Source organism: Sorex fumeus, unplaced genomic scaffold, assembly GCF_029834395.1.
Source record: "Sorex fumeus unplaced genomic scaffold, SorFum_2.1 ptg000024l, whole genome shotgun sequence".
Lineage (NCBI taxonomy): Eukaryota > Metazoa > Chordata > Mammalia > Eulipotyphla > Soricidae > Sorex > Sorex fumeus.
Window position 1 is genome coordinate 13,999,098 of NW_026606081.1, and position 23,030 is coordinate 14,022,127.

The following is a 23,030-nucleotide window of genomic DNA, read 5'->3' on the forward strand; positions in this document are numbered from 1 at the left end:
ATTCCTGTAAATTTTTATCCTCAAGGTCTCTGTGCACTTGTACCTTGGAGTCAAGTTGGTGAGAGCGAAGTTGTATTCTTAGTTTTATATTATGGAGCTTTTCACAACCACCTGTGCTGGCTTTCACTAGTTTCCACAGCTAGAGAAAGAGGCCATCCCGCCAAGTGGTCTCGACACTCGTAATTGCCAGACTTTAATTTTTGCCAGTCTAGTGAACATAAAATGATACTTGATGGATTTTTCTCTTTCCCCCTCAGCCTCCCAAGTGTGCCCATCTCTCTGTCATCTGTTCATATGTGTGTGCTCTTCATGAAGTATCTGTTTTGGGCCACTTTTTTTTTTTAATTGAATCACCATGAGGTACAGTTACAAGCTTTCGTGTTTGAGTTTCGGTCACACAGTGATCGAACACCCATCCCTCCACCAGTGCACATTGTCCATACCATCAATGTTACCAGTATCCTTTCCTCCACCTGCACTCCACCCCACCCCCTGCCTCTATGGCAGACAATTTCCCCCAGACTCTCTCTCTACTTTGGGGCATTATGATGTGCAATAGAGATACTGAGAGGCTATCACTTTTGGTCCTTTCTCTACTTTCAGCACACATCTCCCACCCCAAACTATTGAGCAGTTATGTCTTCTCAGTGATTTTTCAGCTCTCTGTAGTCCATATGCTGTCAACAAAGACTTAGCACAGTATATTTACATACTTTGTACATAAAGTAATTAATAATTAATAATATATATTGTTGTTACTGTGTTTGGCATATCAACAACAAATCTTACAATGGAGACGTTACCGGGCCCACTCGAGCAAATCGATGAACAGTGGAAGGACAGTGCAGTGCTAATATTATATGTTATATATATATTAGAAGATATACTTCATTGGGCCAGAGCGATAGCACAGCGGGTAGGGCATTTGCCTTGCATGCGGCTGACCCGGGTTCGATTCCTCCACCCCTCTCGGAGAGCCCGGCAAGCTACCGAGAGTATTCCGCCCACATGGCAAAGCTGGCAAGCTACCCGTGATGTATTTGATATGCCAAAAACAGTGACAACAAGTCTCACAATAGAGATGTTACTGGTGCCTGCTTGAGCAAACTGATGAACGGGAGGATAGTGCTACAGTGCTACTTTTTTGGTTGTGGATTGCACATCTCCTTGTTTGTAACTAGGTTATACTTTTGTGTAGTGAGTCATATGATGAATATAGTTTTTAGTAAGAAAAATTAACCTTCCGGTGGGGGGAAAAAGATCATCTCAGCTAGATTTTTCTCAGTTCTGAGATAAAGAATTTGCTCGAGCAGGCCCAGTAACGTCTCCATTGGAGACTTTGTTGTTACTGTGTCTGGCATATCGAATACGTCACAGGGAGCTTGCCAGGCTCTGCCGTGCGGGCGAGATACTCTCGGTAGCTTGCCGGGCTCTCCGAGAGGGGCGGAGGAATCGAACTCGGGTCGGCCATGTTGGCTGTGTGCAAGGCAAATGCCCTACCGCTGTGCTATCGCTCCAGAATGAAGTCTTCAAATCCCATGCCCCCTTAGAGCGTCTGGTGCACAGCGGGAATGGAGTTGGCTTTGCATGGGCTGATGAAGAGACTTAATTTAAATGGTCATTTGACCATACTCTGTAGAGGATTCATCTCAAAACAGATACTGTTGTGAACTAGGGAACTCCATTTTGTGTGTCATTTTCAAGCAGAGATTTGCTAAGTGGTGAGGCAGTTCTTAAATTGAGAGAAAATTAAATGATGGCAAAGAAGTCTCCCAACTTGAGCATTTTTTTTCTTTTCTTAGCTCTGCAAAGCTGAGACACTAAGTGTCTCTCAGCCATCTCTTCATGCATCCATCTAACTAATCAAGCTTCTGTCATTTCTGCACTGATGAGGTTGCCGGGCTCACTGGCAGATGCTTACACATGTTTTAAAAACAGCAGTTTAGACCTCAAGAAATGCTTTCAGGGATTGCCAGAATCTCAGAAAGCATACTTGGGCAGCTGGAGAGGTAGTTTAGGAATTTAGGCACTCATCTTGCATCTAGCCCACCCCAGTTCAATCCCCAGTACCATACATGGTCCCCAAGCACCGCCAGGAGTGATCCTAAACCAAGAATACTCCCTGAGCATTGCCAGGTGTGCTATAATCCTTCCCCTACCCCCCACCAAGGCATAAGTAATTATGGTTGATTTATGGTTTAGAAATTCATCTTTTTCAGCACTCAAGTGCAGAGACACCTACTCTGTAACAAAGTCTCTAAAAGATTCCATTGAAAAGATATCATGTCATCTTTCAGCCAGGGTTGTTCAACTCTTGTCATTGTCATCGTGGTGTCTTGCTCTCTGTCCATCTAGGATAAAAGTTAAAGGAGTCAGGGATATAGCTCAGGGGTAGAGTGCATTGCCCCAATTGTGTGCTCCCTGGGTTCCACCCCCAACCCTGTCAGAAAAATAGCCTACAGCTGCTTCCTGTGACCATGGAAGTGAGCTCTAAATTAGAGCGGGGAGGCGCTGGCAACCTTCCGGAACACTTTAGCAAACTTCCATGCGCCCATGCTAAGAATGACACAGTGCATGAGTTTGGAGGTCCTAGATAGCAATCGGGTCTCTCACTTGGAAGAAGGAACCAAACTGGCTTCATTCATTCCTCCTTAGAACTGAATTGCTCAGACCCCACAGAGATCTGTTTCATTCCCTTGCCCACTCGGCTAAGTTAATTCATTTTTTCTTTTTCTCTTTTTTCTTTTTTTTCCTCCCGTTGTTCATTGATTTCCTCGAGCGGGCCCAGTAATGTCTCCATTATGAGACTTCCTGTTACTGTGTTTGGCATATTGAATACTCTCCGTAGCTTGCCTAATTTAAAGTCCCCCTTCTTTCTTATTGTAGCCCAGATTGTATGTATTTTTCTCTGGAGATAAATTTAGAATTCATTGTTAGGCTAGGTAAAAAATATCTTTGTATTCCTCCAGTTTAAAGAATGTTGCTAATTTTCTTTTCCTCTTTGTAAAGTTATCCGGTTACCATATATGTGAGATTTGCTTATCTTTAACTTAGAGAAAATTCTGTTACCTATTAACGCCCACAGTGATTCTGTCTTATTTAGGCTGGATAAAGGTATAGTGGGGAACTGACATTCTATTGCATTTCCAATTCACAGCTTTACAGGAGGTGGGGAGAGATAATTACATTTGCAGTGGCTGTCCTTGTGTTCTTCTGTTTAGAAATTAAATTTCCTTCAATTATGTCCATTTTGGGTGTTGATTTGCTGCCAAGTAGTCCTTTCTTAGAGTGTTTGCAGAGGCTGTTTGCTAAGACCTAGTTCCAGTCCGTATCTTACTTCCTTCTGAATCCTAAAATGCAAACTGCATTTTCACAAGTTACATTTTGGGGTTCTGTTTACATTTTTTTGAAGTATAAATCTGCTCTTGAAGTATACTGTATGTTGTTCTGAGCTGTAATTTCTCCCTCTCATCCCACCACTATACACACACACCACACACCAACGCACACATTTTTTGTCTTCCTGTTTAGCTTTATTTTGGTCCTGGACAATTAGTACTTCCTGCTCTTATACCCAAGTTAGAAGTTTAAATTCTAACTTGAAAGCTCTAAGAACTTACTTATACATCAATACTGTCCTTTAAAAAGCCAGTCCTCAGAAAGAGTCTGGACTAATACAATTATTTAATTCTTTCACTCCTCTCATTTAGTTCCTGAATACCCCAGCATTTTTTAACTGAATTTTAAAGTTAATTTCCTTTAAGAAAGTATTCTGAAGCACAATTCTTGTAATGCTATTAAGAGTCACTTTGTGTGCCTGGTTTCTGCTCAAAGTGAAATGCAGTTACTACACCTTCAAGCAACTTTTCAATCTGCCTTGCTTCTGTTTATTTTCACTAAAAGCTGCCTCCTTAATTTCCGTTGTAATTGTGCCACTAATAATTGTTACATAAATTGAATAGGTACAGGCCAGCAATATTTCATTTATTTCTGACTCTTTGGGTGATAGTTTCTTTATCTGTCTGCTTATTATTAATGTTTATGTTCAGGGAACACTATCAGTTATCTTCCTAGCTTTCAGAGAAAAAAGGAATTCACTAACGCTTCGGTGTTACAATTTGGTGTAAAAATTACTCTTGGATATTATTATCTATAATTATCATTATCCCTATAAAATAGATTACTAATGAGGAGATTGATATCATTCTATAAAACCATGTATCAAAGTTAGAACCATATGGGTAGAGATATGGTAAAAAAGAAACCCTCATTCACTGTTGGGGTGGAAATGTCTTCTGCTTCAGCCTTTATGGAAAAGCATGGAAGCTTCTCAAAAAATAACAGACCTTCTGTAAAACTCCGCAATATCAATTCTTGGCAGCAACCTCAAAATCAGAAAAACAGTTTGAAAAGCAGGTGCACATCTCTGCCCATTATAGCCCTAAACATGGTAGTCAGGTTATGGAAACTGCCCGGGTATTGAAGACCAGATGAATGAACAAGGAAGTTATGAGAGAGCCAGGGAGATAGTAGGTGGCTAGGGCACTTGCTTCACATGTGGTCAACCAGGGTTTACTCCCCATGTATGGTCCCCTTATACCACCAGGAGTAATCCCTAAGCAAGAGACAGGAGTAAGCTCCAAGCACCGTTGGATGTGACTCCAAATAAAACAAAAATACAGAAAAAAATTAATGGGTATACACACACACATACATATGTATGTATATGTACATATATGTATATGGGAATATACACACACACTCACATATATGGAATTACCAGAAGTAGGGGAATATATACGTATGTATGTATATGTATATATGTATACACACATACATACTATATATGTATATTATATATGTGTATATAATATATTCCCCTATTTCCAGTATTTTCATCTTTTTTCTAACTAAGTAGTATTTACATATGAATACTACTCAGCTATAGGAAAAGATAAAATCTTGCTGCAACGTGGATAGAACCGGAAAGTGTTGTGAAATAGGACAAATACTACATGACCTCACTCATTTACGGTACATAGAGATAGAAAACAAGGGGATGAACAGTACCAAATGATGACAAACCACTGGCCTTGGATGAAGAGGCTGAGATTACCAAGCAGCAGAGGGAGGAGATCGGGAAAGGGAGGAGGCACTCGAGTAAAGCGGATGAGGACAGTGTGGAGGGTCTTGACCCTTTGATGCTGGTGAAGTGTAGTAACTGTACAGAGAAAACCATCACTGTTTATGTGGAAGTATAAGCATGCTATTACCATGTTAAAAGTACTATAACCATGTTACTTCAACTACAATAATTTTTTTTTATTAGAACCTTCAAAATATGAACCAAAGAAATAATTTGGCTGGTAGGGAGGTTGCGTTGCACACAGTCAACCCAGGTTCAATCCACAGCACCACATATAGTCTCCCAAACACTTCTAGGAGTGATCCCTGAGCACAGCTGATATCCCCCCCACACACATACACAAAAAAAACCCCACAATGAAAGTCAGGTGATCCCTAGTCAACAACTGGAACATTACTAATTAATTACTTTTCGCTCTAGAACTGCTGCTAGCATGCCTGTTTTGTACACAGCATTAACCCTTTTATAGAAAAAAGGGATTTTTTTTTTCTGGTTCCTTCTGTACTTTCTGCTCATTCTTAATCAAGAGAATTGACCAAAACAATTCTTACTTATGACATTAAGCACTCTACAGAAGGCCCATTATTTACTCTAATAGCTGGAAATCTAGAGACTTAGCTTGTGTTTACCTAGGGACAATTCCAGAGCTATTATTAATTTCCACAGTGGTGCTGTTGGTGCTTCTCCTAAGTCATCTTGGATAGATTTATCTACTACTGGGTGGAAATGGGAATTATTCCATTGAGTTGCCTTTTTCTTCCCTTTATGTTTATCAGTTCTAGTAACACTAGCTATTTTCAATTTTCTGAGGATATCGAACTCCTGTAGAGTAAAGGATTTGAGATTCTGATCCATGAGGCATTATCGCTGGGCCTTTTGTTTTAAGGGGACTTATACTCCTGAAAGCCATATGGAATTGCTAGTATTTATTTTAAAATAGCATCTCCTGAATTCACTTAGCTTTTGATGTCATACAGTGGTTAGATTTCTTTTACAACCAGTGGCTATTGTTCTCTTGCTCTTGGTTCAGTTTTTCCATGACCTCTTCCAAATCAAATATGACCAAAGGCACAGGATTTAAAAAAAAAAAGTTTTCATTTAAAACAGATAGTCTTTTGTTCTTTGGGGCTTAAATTATAATTTATAGTGAATGTCCACTGCTTTCTTATTTAAAGGTAGAACGATGGATTGAACAACTACTTTGACAAGAAGCTATATGATCCTGTAGATAATCTTAGATCTAATTTTAGGAACTGATGGAGAATTGTCTTACAATATTTTATTTTCCCATGAAACTTCTTAGAGAGTTAAATGTTTTGTGCAGGCTAGGTATTTAATAAGTTACTTTGCTATTGTTGTTGTTGTCCTTTTCTAAACTATCTAGTTTGATATAAATTTAGGTACTCAATCATGCTGAGTGAAATGAGTCGGAAGGAAAGGGACAGATATAGAATGACTGCATTTATTTGTGAAATATTTAAAAAAAAACAGTATGAAATTAATAGCCAAGGCCAGGGAAAATGAAATGAAGGGTAGTTAAGATAGAGGAGGATCCATTGATCCATTATAAAAATGTTAGTTGGAAATGATCACTTTGGACAAGAACTGAGTGTTGAAAGTAGATAAGGGGAGATACTTGATGACCTTTCAGCATCTCTATTGCAAATCATAATGCCTAAAATGAGAGAGAGAGAGAGAGAAGAGAAGTACCTGCCATAGAGGTATGCTGGGGTCAGGGGTGGCTTGAAGGGATGGGAAGGAAACTGGGGACACTGGTTCTGGGAAATTACACTGGTGGAGAGATGGGTGTTGGGACATTGTATGACTGAATGCAATCATGAACAATTTTGTAATGCTCTATCTCACGGTGATTCAATAAAATAAATAAATTTAGTTACTCAGTTATTGGTTTTTGTTATTTATTTATTTATTTTTTGCCATAGATCTCTTGTTCCCCATTGATATTTCCTCAGTCAAGAGAGAACATGACTTTTTGGACAGAGATGCCATTGAGGCTTTATGCAGGTAAATGGGAATGTTTGGAATTTTTCCCTCAGTTACTTGGGGATTTTTTTGTTGTTGTCTTGCTTTGTTTTCTTTTTTAAAGAATATGACATCACTGAGATAGTTGCTTTTGTTCTTACTAAAGTAAAATTCTGTAATTTAGTATTGCCATTAAATTACACTGTCTCAAGATACCGGAAAGATGGTATAGGGATAAGACCTTACATGTAGTGGATCCAGATTCTAACCCTGGTACCCCATATGTTCCCCTGAGAATTGCCAGGTGTGATCCCTGAGCACATGACCAGTAGTTGGCTTTGATCATCATTGGAACAGGGTTTTTATAAAAGCAATGTAACTGTATGGTTCAAACCAGGCGTGCAGTCAAAGCTGCTGTCATACTCAGTGGAAATAACATATTCAGAGGAGAAAGCAGGGATAGAGGGTTATGGCTTAGCACAGTCAGGAGGATCACTGCTTGATTTCAGCATCTTCAGTTTCCCCAGGTACGGAACAGTAACAGTAGGATTATTAAGTAACTCAGCACAGCTTTAACACACAGTGGGCAGGAAATCAGCGTTAATGTGAAATCTGAATCAAACTATTGGAAACTTTTGTGCTTGGATGTTCAGGATGAGAAGCAGCTTGTCGATGTAGGGAAGTGACAGTAATAAACTATGTAGCCGATAGTTAAGGAATCACCTGGGATCCTTGCAAACTCTATGAAATTTTTTTCATTTTAAGTCATTCTTTTCTAATTTTCTCACAGCCTACAAGCCACCAAAGTGGAAATATAAATATGAGTACGGCTGAAGTGATAGCACAGCAGCTAGGGCATTTGCCTTGCACAGGGCTGACCTGGGTTCGATTCCTCCATCCCTCTCGGAGACCCTGCCAAGCTACCTAGACTATCCTGCCCGCACGGCAGAGCCTGGCAAGTTCCCCATGGCGTATTCGATATGCCAAAAGCAGTAGCAAGTCTTACAATGGAGATGTTACTGGTGCCTGCTCGAGCAAATTGATGAACAATGGGAGGACAGGGCCACAGTGACAGTGCTACATACACACATACATATATGTATACATACACACACACACACCTATGGGGCTGGAGAGATAGTACAGGGTTAAGGCACTTGCCTTGCATATGAATGATCCTGGACTGATCACCCGGTACCACATATGGTTTCTAAGCACCTCTAAGTGACTCCTGAAGTTTTTTGTTTTGTTTTGACTCTTGAGTGTTTTGACCCCAGAACAAAATACTACCTATATATAACAATGAAATTCCTATGTTGACTCAGTTGTAAATTGAAATAGATTATTTTATTTTTTGGTTTTGGGGCCACACCCAGTGGTGCATGGGTCTTACTCCTGGTTCTGTGAACAGGAATCACTCCTGTTGGGGCTCGGTGGACCATATGAGATGCCGGGGACCAAATTCCAGCCTGCTGAAAGCAAGGCAATCACCCTACCTGCTGTATGATCTGTCTGACCCTTGACTTTCTTTCAATTATAGTATTTCTTTTTCTAGCACAGCGGTAGGGCGTTCGCCTTACAAGCGGCCAACATGGCCGACCCGAGTTCGATTCCTCTGCCCCTCTCGGAGAGCCCGGCAAGCTACCGAGAGTATTCGATATGCCAGACACAGTAACAACAAAGTCTCCAATGGAGACGTTACTGGGCCCGCTCGAGCAAATCGACGATCAACGGGAGGGCCTTTACCTTTCTTTTTCTAACATTGAAAAAATATTTTTTTTTCCTCTTGGACCACACCTGATGGTGCTGGGCAACTACTCCCAGCATTAGGCTTGGGTGATTGCACCCATCAGTGATCAGAGGACCTTGTGCCATCAGGGATCAAACTGAGGCTTCCCACAAGCCAAACCTCTCTCAGCCCTTAGATCTTTCTCTCCTACCCTGCAAAACATTTGACATGTGGGAATTCCTCCTAGTATTTCCCCTTTGCAAGTGAAGAAGGCAATGTAGCTCAGTGAAAACACTCTATTTTGCCTTTCTTAAGTAATTCAATATTATCCGAAGCAACCAACTTAAATAGTGCTTTTAGGGAAAGATCGACCACTTAGAAAGAATAGACTAGTTCTTGGAGTTTAAGAAAGAAAATAAGGCCATTATTAAATTAAAAAAAAGCACTGTCACTTTTCAAGTCCAGTCAAAGGACTGCTTAGAAATATACAGAGTCTGTCTACGTTTCCTCCCAAGAAACCTATTTCCAGAATCTACACTGCAATATGTAATATCATAGCTATGTCATCTGGAATTTAAAAAAATATATTCACAGTTCAAGAGGGAAAAAAGGCAGCATCTGGAATATAAACTACTCTAGCTATTTTTTAATGTTTTACTGCTTAGCTACGGGGCAGAATTATTTTCAATTAATCTTTGTTGGGAACAAGTACAAATGAGGTCACACATATATCCTTAGGATTACTTTGGCTTTAGATCACATCTTCCTTTTCACACATTTGAAGCCACTTTGTGTGGGAACTCCAGAAACAGCAGCAACAACGTAGGAATTTCTGGGTCTTAAAGATATCATTGTAAGTGCCCAGAGAGATAGTACAGTGGGTAAGGCGCGTCCATGTGGCTGACTCCGGTTTAATCCCCAGCACCCCACCCGTCTCCTGAACCCACCACTTGTGATCCCTGAGTGCAGAGCCAAGGGTAAGCCTTGAGTCCCACTGGATATGGGCCACCCCCACCCCCAAAAGGAAAAATAAAATTCTTTCTGATTCACAGGAAGAGTCATCAACTTGTTTATAATGGGAACCCCAAGGTTTCTTGCCCACATGGGCACATAAATAACTTCATGAAACATGATTCTCTTTTAGAGAGGCCTCAGAATGTTCACTAAAAAGAAACAGGAGCCATCTACAGTGTGTTTCAGGGACCTTTCTTTGAAATGTTGCAGGTTCTGGGCCTTAGCAGAGTGGCTGGGGATACTTGTTCTACCGACAGTGTGATTTTTATCTCACTTGCTAGCCTAACCTGTTCCATATCCCTTGTGAACCTATACAATTCCCAGGACAGCAAATCATGCACCACATTGTGTAGTTTCAAATTTGGCACCCCGTATGGTCTCAGAGACCTCCAGAATTGATCCCTGAGGACAGCCAGGAGTAAGCCTTAAGCACTGTGGGTGTCACCCAGAAACCAGAACAACACACACACCAAAAACAAAAACAAAAACCCAAAACACCTCAAATAATATTATTACAAAATGTTTGTAGACTAATAACAATTGTTGGATGTATAGCTTCTTTGGTCAAAAATCTACGAATTGATCCTCAACATTTTCTACTTAAATAAATACAGACTTCATGAGGTCACAGGAATTATGGTAAAGGTAGGGTAAAGGTAAAGGCCCTCCCGTTGATCGTCGATTTGCTCGAGCGGGCCCAGTAACGTCTCCATTGGAGACTTTGTTGTTACTGTGTCTGGCATATCGAATACTCTCGGTAGCTTGCCGGGCTCTCCGAGAGGGGCGGAGGAATCGAACTTGGGTCGGCCATGTTGGCTGCGTGCAAGGCAAATACCCTACCACTGTGCTATCGCTCCAGCCCTTAAATATCAAAAAGTTCAATCATCAGCAGAAGTTAGAATTATGAAGCTTTTGAATCTGGTTTGCTAACTGAAATCCTTAAGCCCACATTTGCTAAGGGATGTTATGTATTCGTTTCCTTGGAGAGATTGGCTTTTGTCCCACGCTTGCTAGCTTTGCTGTACAATCCAATTCCAGTGATAAGGCCAAGATTATGAGAACTGCAGGCAGTATCAGCACTGGAGAAGTCATTCACTTGTCTTGAAGCACATACAGATAAAAATGCAAACTGTCATCTGCTTACTGCTAAAATATCTCATCTGAGATGCTCTTTGCCTGGCTACAGTATCTGGAAAAAATGTTATGCTGCTGATTTCTTCTGGAGTTAAAAAGAAAACTCCTAGAAGCATACCAAATATTATAGAAATAAGGAGATAGATTTCACTGACATCTGGATATATACACTTTGATATTAAATAACTCTTAAAATATTCGCCAACCTATGTAAAATAGCTTCCTTATATATGACTTTAATTTCAGTACTATTTCTGTTCTTTTAAAGAAGCACTTTTTAGAAGCCAAAGAGGTAGCATGGCAAGATAGTATAGTAGGTAGGGAGCTTATCTGGCTCGCACTGACCTAGACTAAATCCCCAGAATCCCATATGGTTCCCCCAAGCCCCACCAAGAGTAATTCATGAGCACAAAGCCAGGAATAAGCTCTGAGCACCATCAGATGTGTACCCCACCCCAAAATTAAAGCAATTGGACTGATTCAAACAAAAGATCTTTGTAAAGGATTGGAACTGTTATTGTCTGTCTAGCCTTAAGTTGGAAAACAGTCCCTTTTTCTTTTCTCTTGAACTTTTTCCTGTTTTCCTTTGGAAGCCCAGATCCCCTCCTGCTAGGCTTTTTATCTGGGTGCTTGCAACTCCCAGCCGCAAAGTTCTTGAACCTTTGATAGGCCACCCTATGCGTCCTCTGCTACAGAGAGGATACAAGTTCTCCCACAGATAAGACTGACACATTCCTCTGGGGCTGAGTCCGGTGGGGGCCGGGAGGTGGGTGGGAAGGAGCTTAGCTTCTGGCTGGTGTGTGATACCAGCATTCACAGGCCATTGGAAGAGGCCCACTTGGGCTAGAAGCCGTTCTTCTATAGTTTCATCTCCCACCTGTAGAAAGAAATGTCACAGCTTCTGTTTCTGAGGATCAGAGACACCAGGTTTTAGGCATGGTATCCTAAACAAGAGGTGTCCTTTCAAAACCCTGACTTCTCTCGTCTATAAAATGAACATGAAAGGGGATACCTGGGCCATGGGATTGTTGTTAAGGCTGAAGAGGAAGGTGCCCTACCAGGCACAGTATGACCCCGAGTGTGCCAGCTTACCCGGCCAGAAGGATCCTTGCAGGTCCAAGTGGATAAACTCTCCCTGGGTGGACATTCTCTGGAGTTCCCATTGAAAACCCTGAAAAACATTCAGGCTTCAAATTCAAATGTTATTCCCTTGGTGCTACCTACATAAAAAGATAACTTGACTTTCTTTAAAACAGCTCTCCGGGGTTCTTTTGTTTGACTCAGATTTAAAGGAGGCCCCTCCGCCACCCCCCTAGGCCTCCCTGCCTAGTAAACTTGGTTATAAACACCACTCAGCCATTCAAGTCCAAATGAAGTCAAGTGGGTATTGATTACAAGTTTGATTAATGAAACCCAGACCTGAGATTCAACTGTAAACCATTCCAGGTTCTTTAAGTCTCAGAAACATTTGAGCTAAAAAAAAAAAAAAAACAGCGCAGATACAAGTCATTAAGGTTACAGGCACCTCTTCAGAAGGGCCCTCATGGCCACTCATTTTGAAGTAATGACCTTTTTCTGGAGGGGCTTAGTTTTGCTTTTTGGGTTTTTGTCCTTCTTTCTCCCACCAGCAAAATCTTCTGAACGTGATCTGGGTCAGGGCATCTGTGTTTATAAGATAAACAGACTACCGCGTAATCTATGAAATCAAGGTGGTCTTATCAGCAGGCAAAAATGCTTCTATCCTAGTGCATCAAAGTTGTTCAACAAGTTTCCAGAACAGGATCAGAAAGGTAAAAGTCTCGAGGTCACTCATAGTCAGTTTAAATTTGTGTGAATTAAATATCCATATCTTATGAAAGTAAAAGAACGGAGAGCATGATATTTTTTTCTGCAAAGGCACTGGAAAGCCCATGGTATAAGACAGCAGGTAAATCAAAGTCTCACTGACGGAAGACGAAATGCTGATCATCAGGAAGATGTTAGAAAGAGGTGGGGCAGGAAGGGCTGCCATCCACGGTTTCACAAGCCATTCATGCTGTCGCCTTTCCACCGTTTCTCAGTGTGGGCTTCTTTCTTCAATTTCTAAGTATTTTATTTTCCGAGAAACATAAATGAGTTCCCTCATTCCAAATGAATATTACTGTTGAGCAGCTTTTAAAAAGGCATTTAGTGTTAAAAATGAGTCCCGCTTTAAAGAAATAGGTCCAGTGCAATGACTTATTTTGAACTCTGGGAATTAATTCAACCCTAGTCCCTGCAGTGTACAGATATTTGAAAGATCTGTGCTATGTGCTATGCCTGTGGCCATCCTGAATGTTATTCTGTTTTATACAGAAAGTAGTTAAAGGAAATGGATGCGAATAAGAACTTAAGTGCCCTTTCTATATAAGAATTTACCATGTTCGGGGTTGGGGGGTGGAGGCCGTCCCGTTGATCGTCAATTTGCTTGAGCGGGCCCAGTAACGTCTCCATTGGAGACTTTGTTGTTACTGTGTCTGGCATATCGAATACTCTCGGTAGCTTGCCGGGCTCTCCGAGAGGGGTGGAGGAATCGAACTTGGGTCGGCCATGTTGGCCGCTTGTAAGGCAAATGCCCTACCCGCTGTGCTATGAGAGATAGTACAAAAGTTAAGGCATTTGCTTTACAAGGGGCCAACTCAGTTTGACTTCTAGCACTACATATGGTCCCTAAGCACCACTAGAAGTGACCCCTCTACATGCCAAGGAGTAATTCCAGAACACCACCAGCTATACCCCCCCCCACACACACACACACACCATCATGTGTGTGGGGGGTGTGTAAAATGTATGTATATATGTATGTTTTTTTTTAAGTATTTTCTCAAAGACTGAGTTTGGTTCTTTGATCAGTCTCAGTGACAATTAAAGCTTAGATAGGATACACTGCTTAATAACACTGACAGTTCTATAAGTTATTTGTCATTGTCCTATTTGTATGAAAGGAGACAGCACTAGTTCTTTTTGATCCGGTGTAGGGCTGTCTAATGACTCAACCTTGGGGCCTTTGGAAGCGTGCGCCATCTCTAGTAAGAGCTGTTTGTTCCAGGAAGATTGAGGCACCAGGCAGTCTCATAGAAGTGTGCCAGTTTTTACTAAAAGACAACTATGAAATAAGTGAAAAAACTTTGGAAATGTTTAGGTATTTTTTAACCTGATTGCTTTGAAGAAGGTCCCAGTACTCTTCTAAATATGACTGGGTTTGAAGAAACTCAATAAACATTATCTGTTTAGAAAAAAAAAAAATTCCCAGCACTGGTTTCCTATAGTCACTAATGTTGGTTGTGTTTTGCTCTGTTTTTTTTTTTAAATTCAATTTTAATTTTGTAGGCGTCTGAATACTTTAAACAAATGTGCGGTTATGAAGCTGGAAATCAGTCCTCATCGGAAAAGAGTGAGTATATAGAATAATGCTATAGGATGGAAAGGAGAGGACTGAAATTGGATGTGGGTTTGGTTTCTTCAAGTTCCTATTTCCTTATTCTGAAACATTTTCATGTTATAGTCCAATCAACTTTACCAGAGACTACGCGTTTACCTATATGTAATTGAAACCCCTGGTTGCAGCCAGCCAAAACATTGTTTTTCTGACTATGAACAAACCGTATTATTATTTTGCCTTATTGGTTCACTGCTACCCATCTCATACTCATACGGCATTACCACTCATGATAGAGATGAGGTTTGAAAAGCCCAGTGGATTTTGCCTCACTCCCTAGAAAAATCAAAGCTTCAGATTTTTGTGGGGCTGCGGGGAGGGGGTGTCTTCTCTCTCTTCCCATCAAGAACAGCAACTGCATTTCAAAGCTGCAGGGCTAGAAGTGAAGCCTGGAGTTGAAAATTCATTTTTTCTGACTCATCTTTTAATGATGAGTCAGAGAAAATGTATGGAGGGAGTCGTGGTAGGAGGGAACCCCACATTCCTCCTAGTTGAGTGGTGACATACTGAAATGGGGGTGATTCTTCTGCGCGGGGGGCATGAGGATCTCTCACGAGTCCCCAGGAGAAGGGGTGGGTGTAGCACTAAGATCGGCTATCACAAGTTGAACAGGAAGACATTTTCTGAACAAATTCTGACTGCTCAGAAAGCATGTTAATTTTCTGTGAGTCTCTGACCTACAAGTTGCCTTCTTGGGGGAGGAAAACCTTTTAAACACATGAACTGGAACTTGAGCACTGCTGAGCTGTGGAGAAGAGACCAAAAAGCCAGCCCTGATGCCTCCACTCACTGTCCTGTGAAACTCGGGTTGTAACGATTCGTTCCAGGCTGGTGAGAAAGACATACATTAGACAGAATTCCTGCATCTTTTGATGTTCCTTCTGTAAGGTTTAGATACAGTCTTTTTGTTACAGTAGAACCCTGCGCCCTGCACATAAATCAGGCATAATCAGCAAAGACGTCACCAGTGTTTATGAACGTTCTGTGCTGTCGGGGTTGGGTATTTGTGGAACCTTGTTAAATTGCCTGGAGCATGTCTGAAGGTGAAATTTCCCAGGACACTTGTGGTATTAGCCGTAGATCCACGTCTGGTGGGGGGGAGACAGGAGGTGGAGGGAGAGATGACAAGAACAGGTAAGAGGCTAAAAAGTACCAGATCCAGGAGATGGGGTGTGGGAAGACAGTGACTCCCTGCCCTGAGGTCTTCCTCGGAGATCGTGCAGGCTTTGGGACAGTGACTCAGGAGTTTAGTTGCCGTTTTCTTAGCATTGGAAAACAGCTTCTTTAATTGGAAAAGGGAATCTAAACACATCCTATCAACAACCAGCAGAATTGGAGACCGACCAGAGGGAGTCCTGCCCGTTGTTGACTCCAGTTCAAAATACTTTGCATGCCTGGAATTTTCACCCATGGTAGAGGTTCCCGGTGTGAATATGGAAGCAAGGCTTATAGATCCCAGCATTTCCATAAAATCACTTTCAGTAGTTAATTCTTGGCTAGACTGAAACCTGTTTAAATTCTTTTAAATTTTTTTATTTGGGAGAGTAGCAGGTGGGGTTGGGCCCTACCTGACAGTCCTTAGGGCTTACTCCTGCCTCTGCACTCAGGGGACATTCCTGGTGGGACTCAGGACCATGTGTTTTGCCAAACCACCTGGGTTGACCTTGTGCAAGGCAAGCACCCTACCTATTGCACTATTGGCCACCGTCTTTAAATTCTTAATTACATCTTCCTTTTTTTTAAAAAAAAAAAAACAGTCTAAGAGAGAAACAGATGCAGGCACCAGGTGGTGACCCCTGGCCAGACCAGGAGCCCTTAGTTCCCTCTGCTCCCTGCTGGCTAAGGGCCCCCGTACATGAATGGCTCCGTTTTCTGTCCTTGCAGAGCGAAGATTCGGATGAGGATGAGCCCTGTGCAATAAGTGGCAAGTGGACTTTCCAGAGGGACAGCAAGAGGTGGTCACGGCTGGAAGAGTTTGATGTCTTTTTGCCCAAGCAGGACCCCATGCCAGGATCCCCAGATAGTAGCCACCTGCAGAGTGCGCCGAGCCACGAGAGCATGCTGACCGACCTCAGCGAGCGCCAGGAGGTGGCCTCTGTGCGCAGCCTGCCCACCCCCGCGCCCCAGAGCCGGGACGCCGCCACGCCCCGCACCAACTCGGTCACCAGCGTCTGCTCGTCCAGCCACTTGGTCGGCAATGAGGACTCCTTCTGCAGCCTGCCCTCCCCCAAGGAACTGTCCAGCTTCAGCTTCGGCCTGAAGGGCCAGGAGAAGAGCGGCAAGTCCAAGGCGCGCAGCTTGCTGAAGCGCATGGAGAGCCTGAAGCTGCGCGGCTCCCAGCACGGCAAGCACAAGCTGCCGTCCAAGCTGATCATCAGCGGGCCCGTCCTGCAGGAGGGCGTGGACGAGGAGAAGCTGAAGCAGCTCAACTGCGTGGAGATCTCGGCCCTCAACGGCAACCACATCAACGTCCCCATGGTACGAAAGCGGAGCGTCTCCAACTCCACGCAGACCAGTAGCAGCAGCAGCCAGTCGGAGACCAGCAGCGCCGTGAGCACGCCCAGCCCCATCACCCGGACCCGCAGCCTCAGCGCCTGCCACAAGCGAGTGGGCATGTACCTGGAGGGCTTCGATCCCTTCAACCAGTCCACGTTCAACAACGTGGTGGAGCAGAACTTTAAGAACCGCGGGAACTACCCGGAGGAGACCGTCTTCTACATCCCGGAGGACCACAAGCCTGGCACTTTCCCTAAGGCCCTCACCAACAGCAGTTTCTCTCCCTCGGGGAACAGCGGCTCGGTGAACTGGAGGACCGGAAGCTTCCACGGCCCTGGCCACATCAGCCTGCGAAGGGAGAACAGCGGCGGCAGCCCCAAGGAGCTGAAGCGTCGCAATTCCTCCAGCTCCGTCAGCAGCCGCCTGAGCATCTACGACAACGTGCCCGGCTCCCTCCTCTACTCCAGTTCCGGTGACCTGGTGGACCTGGAGAACGAAGACATCTTCCCGGAGCTGGATGACATCCTGTACCATGTGAAGGGGATGCAGAGGATCGTCAACCAGTGGTCAGAGAAGTTTTCTGATGAGGGTGACTCAGACTCAGCCCTGGATTCCGTCTCTCCCTGCCCGTCCTCTCCCAAACAGATACACCTGGATGTGGATCACGACCGAGCCACACCCAGTGACCTGGACAGCACAGGCAACTCCCTGAATGAGCCGGAGGAGCCCTCAGACATCCCCGAGAGGAGGGATTCGGGCGTTGGGGCCTCCCTGACCAGGTGTAATAGGTAAGAACGTGTCATTTCTCCCTCCAGATGGAGGATTCAGGGAGGCGGTCAGAGGAAGCCGTTTCCACTGCCAGTCTGAGAGACTGGGATTAGGGCTGGCCTCTTTGCCCGGCCAGTTCCCAAATCCATAGACAGATTTCCAGAAAGAGAGGGTGTGTGAAAAGACCCTGTCCCCTGGCTACCAAGCCTTCAAAGGGGATCAGATGTGCCAGGTGATGTTCTGTACTTTTCCGCACAGAGGAAAAAACGAGCAGAATGCAGATTGTGTCCTCTCTCGTGCTAAGATGCGGCCCCAGCAAGCAGTCCCCCTGCGGGTTTTCTGTGGAACCTTCGATGTCACTCACCGCCTCTTGCCCTTCTCTCCTGCAGGCACAGACTGAGGTGGCACAGTTTCCAGAGCTCTCATCGGCCGAGCCTGAATTCCATGTCACTGCAGATCAACTGCCAGTCTGTGGTCCAGATGAACCTGCTGCAGAAGTACTCACTCTTGAGGTTGACTGCCCTGCTGGAGAAGTACACACCTTCCAACAAGCATGGCTTTAGCTGGTAAGGGTACAGGCGGCTCCAGCAGAGTCACTGAGGACAATCACCATCAGCTCCTTGATGCTCTCCCAACACTGAGCAGATGACAGTTCTCTTTTCTCTTTGGCAGTTGGTCTCTGCACTCCTGGGGCCCCGTTGCATATTGACCAAATGTGGCCCTGGGGAATTAACCAGTGCAGTGCGTTGGGTTGACTGAATTTTCACACCTCCCCAAGTGACACAGCAGCGGGTTTTGGGGCAGAATGGGCGGCTCTTTTGTAAGCTCTTTCTCCCCAGTGCTAAAGTAGGGATGTGTGGGAGGCCTCAGCTCAGACCTGTGGAAGATGTCTCAGCTTAGAAGGCATAAGGGGACTCACTTTGAAATCTGCCTGACGCACCACACCTGGCCTTTTATTCTGATTTGTTTGTTAGAGACTCCTTTGTTTTCATTTTGGGTTTTGGTTTTTGAACCACACCCGCGGTGCTCAGGGATCATTCTTGGCAGTGCTTGGGAGCACTGTATCTGGTGCCAGGAATGATGCTCAGGGGACTATATTCGCTGGCAAGGCAAGCACTTTCCCTACTGTACTATGTCTCAGGAACTAGATACTTTTGATGTGACTATTTGCAGCATCATTCAGAAATCTGATCTTTTAAAGCAAATTTTGGATTCAAACGCAAGCTTTCCAGCTGTAATACATTTGAGAAATTCACCTCTAAGATAGGAACTAAAATATCCATGAAAATAAAATGTGCTCTTCTTAATTCTAGTGGTGCAAATCCCAAGAGCTGCCTGCAGGTTGCCATCCCAGCGCATGTGACAGAGTCAGCCTTTCGGACCTTTTCCTAATCCAAGTGTTAATTACCCAGTGGTCCAACTCCAAATGGGGATGCAGCCAGTTTCATTAGTGATGCTGTGAGCAAACCGGAAACTGAGTGGCTGAGCCCAGTGACTGTTCCCTCTCTCCCAAGCTCCTCCTCTCCTGGGGACTTGTAGTGAGTCTCTTCAGCATCAAAGCACCTCCTGTTCAAAGGCTGTTATTATGTGAGCTCGGCTAAATACAGAAGTTGTTTGTTCTGAATGACAGAAATAAGTATTGACCGGTTTCTTCACACATGCCTCGGATTCTCAGTGGAGATCGTAATGTGTTCTTTGCACATTCCGCCCCTGGGCTTTTCTTCCCTGACAAAGCAAGTATTATGCCGACTGGCAGCCCTATGCCATACGTTTAACCGTATGGAAATGCAGGCCTACCTCTGGCTCTTTCCTTGGTTTTTTTTCTTTTCTTTTCTTTTTTTAACCTTCCTGGAGCTATAAACAGTCCCATGCTGTGGCTATTGGTCAGCACTCAGAAGTCAAAGTGGTCTGTCTTACGCAGCACCCCGCCAGCTATTTCCAACTGCATATTTTGCATTCCCCTTTCGGAGTTGCACTCCTCTCCGCTTCCCACCTTCCCACCGATCCCTCAAAAATCTCCAAGTCCCCTAATCCTTCTTGAGTCCTGGTTAGTTTTTTCCAGTGAGTCCAAACCAGACTCCAAAGTCACACATTGTGGGATGCTTGGAGTCAGGAGAAATCCAGCCCCCAGTTATTTTCCTGTTTGGCCGTGCCCTTTCTTGTCCCCTCAGAGAGGTCATTTGTAGAGCTGAAATTTCTGCCTGACAGCATTAAATGCATGACATGGGTTTCCTGCTGTTGCCTATACTGCTGGGGCTGGCCCTGGCTACAGGGCCCCAGGGAGCCTCGGGCAGACTCACAAAACCCTCATTGTTCTTCCCCATTCTCCTTTAGAAACCTCAAGATGTTCTATGCTCCAGGGTCATCAGCAAGAGAATTTATTTTGACTTCTGGTCATTGGGCTGGGCTCCTCCTGTTAAGCTGTGGAGTTGGTCCTTGTTCTGTTAAGCCAATATCCTCCCCCCCCCCCCCCCCAAGTGGCCATCCCTACCTGCCCGGGGGGCCTGCTGAAATTATTGGGGAGGATATGGGAGTGATAGTAACCTCCAGAGCAATTGGGGTCATTTTCTGTTTGTTGCCTTAAAAAGAAGGGTGATGACCATTGGCCACTGGTGCCTTGTAGGCTCACTGTCCATTTAACTATTCTGGATTTTCTGGTGCTGAGTCCGCATTTGTAGCCATGCAGTGCCTCCAAACTACAATACTGACATCCTAGCAGGAGCACACCAGGTCGGATGGGGATGTAAATTAAAAGCCAACAAACTCAGCTAACAAAAACATTAACACAGAAGACCTAACTAGCAACAGCATAGTAAAACTCTCAGATTCGGGCTTAATGTTCTCATGGTGAGATGCAACAATTTCCACTAATTTTGTTCTGTCACTATCACTGTCCTCCCATTGTTCATCGATTTGCTTGAGCAGACCCAGTAACATCTCCACTGTGACACTTGTTACTGTGTTTGGCATATCGAATACGTCACAGGTAGCTTGCCAGGCTTTGTCATGGGGGCAAGATACTCTTGGTAGCTTGCCAGGCTCTCCAAGAGGGGCGGAGGAATCGAACTTAGGTCGGCCGGGTCGGCCGCGTGCAAGGCAAATGCCCTACCCGTTGTGCTGTCACTCCAACCCAATTTTGTTCAAAGGAAAAATATTTTTAATTATTCCATTAGGCATTTATTGATAACAAGTAACACCGCACTGTCCTACTATTATTCATCGATTTTCCTCGAGCGGGCCCAGTAATGTCTCCATTGTGAGACTTGTTGTTACTGTGTTTGGCATATCGAATACGTCACAGGTAGCTTGCCAGGCTTTGCCATGTGGGCGAGTACTATAAAATAAATTATCATGGGTCTGCTACAGGGGCAAGCTTGAGAGCTAGTTGGAAAAACAAAGACAATGGTGGACAGAAGGTGACTGGGATGGTGGGATTGGTATTGGAATATTGAATACCTGCCACAGATCATAATGAGCAACTTTGTAAACCACGGTGTTTAAATAAAGTGGGGGGGGGAAAGGTGGGTGGGATGGGGAGATGGCACTGAGAAAAAAAAAATTTTTTTTTCCAGAAAAAGGACAGTAGGCTAAGTTTGGAAACTTCTATGCTATAGCCTTAATTTTGCCAGTTCTCTTCTCATTCAGCATTTTTGTATTTTTATCCTAAGTACTTTGGATCTCATTGAGCACTTAGAAAATGCTTCTTCTTGGGGCTGGGCTATCGCACAGCAGTTAGACAACCAACCCAAGTTCAGTTCCCAGCACCATATGGTCCCCAGAGCATCACCAGTATAGCCCTGGAGGCCCCAGCACTGCCTGGGTGGCCTGGCTCTGGCCAACACCACAGGGCCTGAGTTGCATCCTCGGACTCTTGTTTTGAACCACTGGCCCCATGGTGGAGATTTTCTGGTGGTAGCCCCTGGACTTCCTGAGCATCACTTGTGCCCTCCCCTTCCACCAAAGCGGAGAGGGGGTCCCTGTCTCAATGCCTAGAAGATATAAAAGAGCACTGTCTAGTGGCACTGTCTATGATTGTGGGCATGTTCTGTATCCGTCTGCCTAGATGGACAAGTATAGACTGACCAGTGAACATCTCCCCCCCTTTCTTTCTCAAACAGGGCTGTGCCCAAGTTCATGAAAAGGATCAAGGTTCCAGACTACAAAGACCGAAATGTGTTCGGGGTCCCCCTGACCGTCAATGTGCAGCGCACAGGACAGCCCCTACCCCAGAGCATCCAGCAGGCCATGCGCTACCTTCGCAATCACTGTTTGGATCAGGTGAGCAGGGTGCCCGGCGGGAAGCGGGGGCATGCAGCTCGTTTTCTTGAGAGTTTCGGAATGCGTGTGCTGCTGCCCTCTTGATGGCCTTTTACTGCCCACAGCTTGGACTGTTCCGGAAATCAGGTGTCAAGTCCCGGATCCAGGCTCTGCGCCAGATGAACGAAAGTGCCGTCGGCTGTGTCAGCTATGAGGGCCAGTCTGCTTACGACGTGGCGGACATGCTGAAGCAGTATTTCCGAGACCTCCCTGAGCCCCTCATGACCAACAAACTCTCGGAGACTTTCCTGCAAATCTACCAGTGTAAGAGTGGTTCTCTGATTTTGAAGTGATGGGAGTCAGGAAAAGGGGCACCCGCAGGAACCCACATCTCCCTTTGAGGCCATGCCCCCCTCCCCCTCCAAAGTGACCAGTGAGAAGTCCAGCATCGATTTCCTCATCCCTTGTTTGTGGAACAGGTTTCTATGCACCCACATCAGTTTCCTTAGCACGGATTCTCTACTGAGCAGGTACTCAGGGAACCATATGGGATGCTGGTAATTGAACCCCGGTTGGCCACGTGCAAGGCAGAACGCCCTACCCACTGTGCTATCCCTCCAGCCCTGCATTTTGTTGTTGTTTTGTTGTTTGTTCTTGTTTGGGAGGAGGTAGAGCTCCCTGAGATTGCCCAATGCACCTTCCCAGCGATTCTCAGCCGTAGGTGGCTGATGGTTGGATGCAGGTCCCAAGGATACGGTGCTGTGCCAGCCCTTCAGTGCTAGGGATTACCTGGCCAGCTTGGCAGTGCGTGGGTCTCTTGTGGTACCAAGGAATCAAACCGGGGCGGCCCACAGGCAAGGTTGGAAACCTGTGTGATTCCCCAGGCCCCCATTTTTATATTTTGACCCAGAATTGGATTTTCCCCAGTCCCTTCATTATTGGATGCTTGCTCGATTGTGCTGGATTGGAGGGGTGGCGGGGGGGAAATGACACAGTCTTTAGTGTGCAGCCCTCACCTACCAACCATGCTGGCGCCACTGGATGTC

The 23,030-nt window shown here is 44.6% G+C and overlaps 1 protein-coding gene across 4 annotated transcripts in view; it reads left to right on the plus strand.

Annotated features, from left to right (window-relative positions):
- DLC1 (DLC1 Rho GTPase activating protein) overlaps positions 1-23,030 on the plus strand; it is a 461,166-nt gene that overhangs the window by 427,792 nt on the left and 10,344 nt on the right. For all 4 annotated transcript variants that reach the window (XM_056113856.1, XM_056113857.1, XM_056113858.1 and 1 more), the window contains 6 exons: positions 7,090-7,171; positions 14,355-14,418; positions 16,348-17,747; positions 18,117-18,293; positions 21,846-22,005; positions 22,110-22,308. In XM_056113856.1, the coding sequence (XP_055969831.1) occupies positions 7,090-7,171; positions 14,355-14,418; positions 16,348-17,747; positions 18,117-18,293; positions 21,846-22,005; positions 22,110-22,308 (2,082 nt within the window). The remainder of the gene's footprint in view (positions 1-7,089; positions 7,172-14,354; positions 14,419-16,347; positions 17,748-18,116; positions 18,294-21,845; positions 22,006-22,109; positions 22,309-23,030) is intronic.